Source organism: Drosophila grimshawi, unplaced genomic scaffold (genome assembly GCF_018153295.1).
Source record: "Drosophila grimshawi isolate 15287-2541.00 unplaced genomic scaffold, ASM1815329v1 contig_1377, whole genome shotgun sequence".
In the NCBI taxonomy this organism is placed as follows: domain Eukaryota; kingdom Metazoa; phylum Arthropoda; class Insecta; order Diptera; family Drosophilidae; genus Drosophila; species Drosophila grimshawi.
In genome coordinates this window covers 20,407,530-20,412,253 of record NW_025062900.1, presented here as the reverse complement: position 1 = coordinate 20,412,253, position 4,724 = coordinate 20,407,530, and the positions used below count along the sequence as shown (strand labels likewise).

General features: G+C 34.7%; 1 protein-coding gene across 1 annotated transcript; it reads left to right on the top strand.

Annotated features, from left to right (window-relative positions):
• Window positions 1–1,966: 1,966 nt before the first annotated feature.
• Window positions 1,967–3,268, top strand: LOC6566391 (protein dimmed; the record flags this gene model as incomplete). Its single annotated transcript, XM_001992993.3, has 3 exons — window positions 1,967–1,994; window positions 2,179–2,367; window positions 2,465–3,268. Coding segments are annotated over exons 2-3 (978 nt in total), but the record flags the coding sequence as incomplete, so codon positions are not given.
• Window positions 3,269–4,724: the final 1,456 nt, after the last annotated feature.

Sequence of the window (4,724 nt, the reverse complement as noted above, 5' to 3'; positions counted from 1 at the left end):
ATCTATCACAAATATTAAGTGCTGTTCTGTCAGTTGGACAATTACTGTCAGTCGAACAATAAAACTAAAAGGACAAGTCCGAATAATATTTGTAATAGTATTCAATGTGTCACCATAAATTAAAAGCTTGGATTTACTCATTAGTACACCTATTGGTAACTTGCCCAAAAATATAATTCCAATCGGACATTTATTGTGTCAATTTCAAATTACAAATATGTTGATGAACAAAAGATTTTCTTTAAAAACCGTCATATTTACAAATAATTTTATTTATTTAATGTGGACTGAAAACAGCTTACAATTTTTTAAGTTAAATTAAAAAAGTTACAGATTAAATTATATAAAATATAATGTGAATAATTAAATTAAAATTTATGAACAAATAAAATAATATTTTAAATTATAATTAAATTATAAATCGGTTGGGTATTCAAATGTAAAAAGGTGCAACAATTATTGTAAGGATTGGGTAAACCCACAGACCAAAATATTTTCAAATAACAAATAATAAACATTATTATAAAATTATATATATAAAAATAGAAAACTGCAATTTATAAACGAAATTATTATATACGAATATTGTATTATACGAATAAGCCGATTACTTTTAATTTTGTTGATTTATCACTTAGTACTGTTTAGATATTCGTATCTTATCTTCGATCAGACACAAATAAACACAAAAATATATAAACACATACTCATCCATACATACATGAATCAATCTTGCATTTTATCGATAAATACATGCTGTGTATATAGATATTTATTTATTTATTTTTCTCGAAAATATCTCAAACCTTCATAACAAATGAAAAGTTTTCTAATGACATAACTTATAAAAAAGTTGCTGTTGGTGAAGGAATTACAATTTAAAATAGTGGAATAAATGGATTGAAAGACAATTTCTGTTAACTTAACCATGAGATTTTATATAGCTTTTAAGTATTATATTGAAATTCATTATAGATTGCGCTTACAATCATTATATGAGTGTAAGTGAATCTATTACATATATAAAGAAAGTGGTTTAGTAAATATGAATATCTGATTTCCTTAACAGCTTCTGATCCAAACTTAGTCAGAGTGTTGCAGTTGTCACAGAGTTAAGGCAATCTAAAAAACTGAATCTCTAAAATTGTGACTCTTATTGCTATCGGTAATCGATCGGTAATATTAGAAGAGCCCAGCAAGTTATCAATCAAATTAAATAAGCTTAATTTACGTGAGGTTCACTTCAATTTCTAATTTGAAGTCTTTGATTGACTTGCTTATAAATCGACTTGATTTTTAACGGTGATATAGTTGCTATGGGGTCATCCATTTAAAAACTTTTGCAAAACAACATTAGAAAATTTAATCATATTCTTTTAACTATATATCACAAAGTTGTTGATCATTTTGATATGACAATTATATTCATAAAGGTATTTTTATTAGATCGTCGTTTTTCGACTTACTTGATTTAAGCTTAATGGTGTTGGTGAATAAATCTAACTAGACCACTTAATTTTTATACCATATATAATCTAGCATTTGCTTAGCAAGAATTTTGTGAATATGAAATTAAATATGTTGTTTTAATGTTGATTTATCGAATATTCAGTTCAGAGTTATCTTTTCGTTTAATAAATTATTCTGCTCTAAATTATATAGATCGATATATAACATATTTATATTTATTTACATACTGATATATATTTTTTACTTTTTCTATATTTTATATACCAAGCTATTTCATAAATTAAGTGTTGAAAATATATAAAAGATCAATACAACATTCCGATTACTAATGTTAATTACAGAAAATATCGATACTGCGCTCGATACCTTAACTTATTGAATAAATCTTCTTAGTCTAACCGCTAAACCTAGTGCATCAATTTTTGCCGCTTTAAAAGCCCAACATTAAGGTTAAGATTGTAGCTGTTATAATCTGAAAGGGGGAGGCATTAGATTTGAGTTGGGGAAGGAGGAGGATCTGAGATGTGAGAGAGTTGGAAAGTGTTTTTTAATATGTTCAATATTAGCTTTTTATCTAGATGTGAGCATATTTTAAGTTAATAATTATGTTAATAATTATGTATTGGCTACTGTGAAGATTATTATCTATTTATTTACGTATAATATATGTAATAGTAACAAAATGAGTGCAAATATTTGTTTTTGCAGTACTCTATTGGCGACATGGACGCCACACAATTGACAGAGCTGATGGGCAGCCATGACTTCATGCAACTGCAACAGCAGCTGCAGCACAACAACAACAATTACAACACAGATGGCCACAATGGACTCTCACCGGAATCGGCGGAGCGCAGTTCGCGGCCAGTGCGACGTGCAACACGACGCACCTCACAGGTAAAAATACAAAGAGAATTACACTTAAGCTAATAGAGAAATTGTACAAGTTCTACTCTTTACACACACACACACACACACCAACACACACACACAGCTAAGCAATAACACATACGATCTGGAGATGACGGACTCCAGTTCGCAGAGTGACGACACCAGCGGCGGCGGTGGCAGCAGCAACGGCGGCGGCAGCAGCACCAACAACACCAGCCACCAACATGGCAATGCCCAAGGCGGCCAGCGAACCTCGAGCCGGGGCAGGCAACAGAATGGGTCGACGGGCTCCAGTCTAACGGCGAACAGCGCCAATGCGAATCGCCGGCGAAAGGGTGCCCTCAATGCCAAGGAGCGGAATCTGCGTCGGCTGGAGTCCAATGAGCGCGAACGGATGCGGATGCATAGCTTGAATGATGCATTTCAGTCGCTGCGCGAGGTCATTCCCCATGTGGAGATGGAGCGGCGTCTGTCCAAGATCGAGACACTGACGCTGGCCAAGAACTACATCATCAATCTGACGCACATTATACTCTCCAAGCGGAACGAGGAGGCGGCTGCCATGGAGCTGAATGGTGGTGCTGTTGGTGGTGTGCTGCTGACGGGCTTAACCGGTGAGGTTGGTGGTGCAACAACAAATGGTGGGGCAGGTGGCGGTGGCGGGGGCGGTGCAGGTACTGCTGGTACTGGAGCAACAGTTGGCAGCGGCACAAATGGTCTTGTGTGCTTTGAGGATGCTTTGGCCAGTGGCTCTGTTGGTGGTGTTGCCTACGATTGTGCTCTGCTCGCCGCCAGCGATGGCAGCTTGTTAAGCGCAGCCACGCCCACCATGCAGAGCCTGCAGCCAACGCAGGCGATGCACATTCTGGCGCATCCGCCACAAGTGGAGCAACAGCAACAACAACAACAGCAACAACAACAACAACAACAGCAATCGCAGCAGCAACACTTACCACATCATCATCATCAACAGCAGCAACAGCAACTGTTGCATTCTCATGCTCATTTGGGCGCCAACATGTTGCTGCCACAACAACAGCAACAGCAGCAACAGTCGCAACAGCAACAACAACCGCAGCAGCAGCAGCAACAACAACCAACACTCATACTCAATGGTGGCTCAACAGTGAATGTTGCTGCTGGTTTTCCCGATGTCAATGATAATTTCGATGAACCTTTTCGGGAGTTTCTCTAAGCCGGAACATTTCTTTTTTCAGATCAGTCTGTGGTAAATTGGATATACTAAGTACGCAAAATAGAATTTATAGCATAAATATTCTTAAAATATAAATATTTCAAAAGCCAAGCAGCCAAATTATTCCAAACCAAAATCAAAATACAACTTCAACAAATTAGAAGATGTGCCAAAAAAAAATTATTCAAATATTCACTCAAATCAAAACAGCTTAGCTTCGAAAAAGTCGAATGAATTTAGCAAATTTCAAGACCAGTTTTCTCAAGTTCTTGTTAAAGTTAGCAAGAACTTTATTATTCCCCACAGATTTCTCTGTGCTTCTTTAAAATTCTAAGAAAAGTTGTTGAAAAGTTAGTTCTTGTTGAAAATTAGCAAACACTTTAATAAATATTATTTAACATAATTGTCTTGCTTGCTAAAATTATAAAACAAGTATTTAAAAAATAAATGGCTCTTGTTAAAGTTAGCAAACACTTTTATACATGTAGTAAATCTGCATGTTCACAATTCTTTTTAGCAAGTAGATCAAATTTGTTTTAATCTATATTTATAGAACCTTTTCTTTGCCCTGAAAAAATTATAAGACACGAAGTAAATAAATTATTCTTGCTAAATTTAACAAGCAGTTTAAAACATTGTCCACTCCATTTTCTTTATTTTTTTTTTGGCAGCTATTCTGATTGGGAAATGAGAAAACAACAAGCAATATTCTTAAATGTCAGCTAAAATGAAGTTAAACAGGAATATTAGAAAAAAGCTCGCAAAATTCGATGTTTATTAAGTTCTCATTTTGCCAACACTTGAAGAAGAAGAATGATTTTGTAAATTATTAAAAACAAAAGTCGAGCATTGTGGTGCAAATTTCAAGTACATAACGCAATTAATCCAAGTTGTTAATATATGTATGTATGTACATAATTATAAATGCATAGTTAAGAAAGCTTACAAAATTACACATTAATTACAAATGTAAATCAGCATTAAGAAACGGACGAATGAAACACGAGAAAAGCAGCTCAATTGAAATGCTTGAATGGAACAGCAGAGTTGATTGGCTGACTAAAACTGAAACGAGTGAATGAAACGAAGCGAAGATGAAAAAGAAGAACAAGAAGAAGAAATTCAACTCAACTTCTATGCATGTGTGTGTATGTCTATGTGTGTGTGT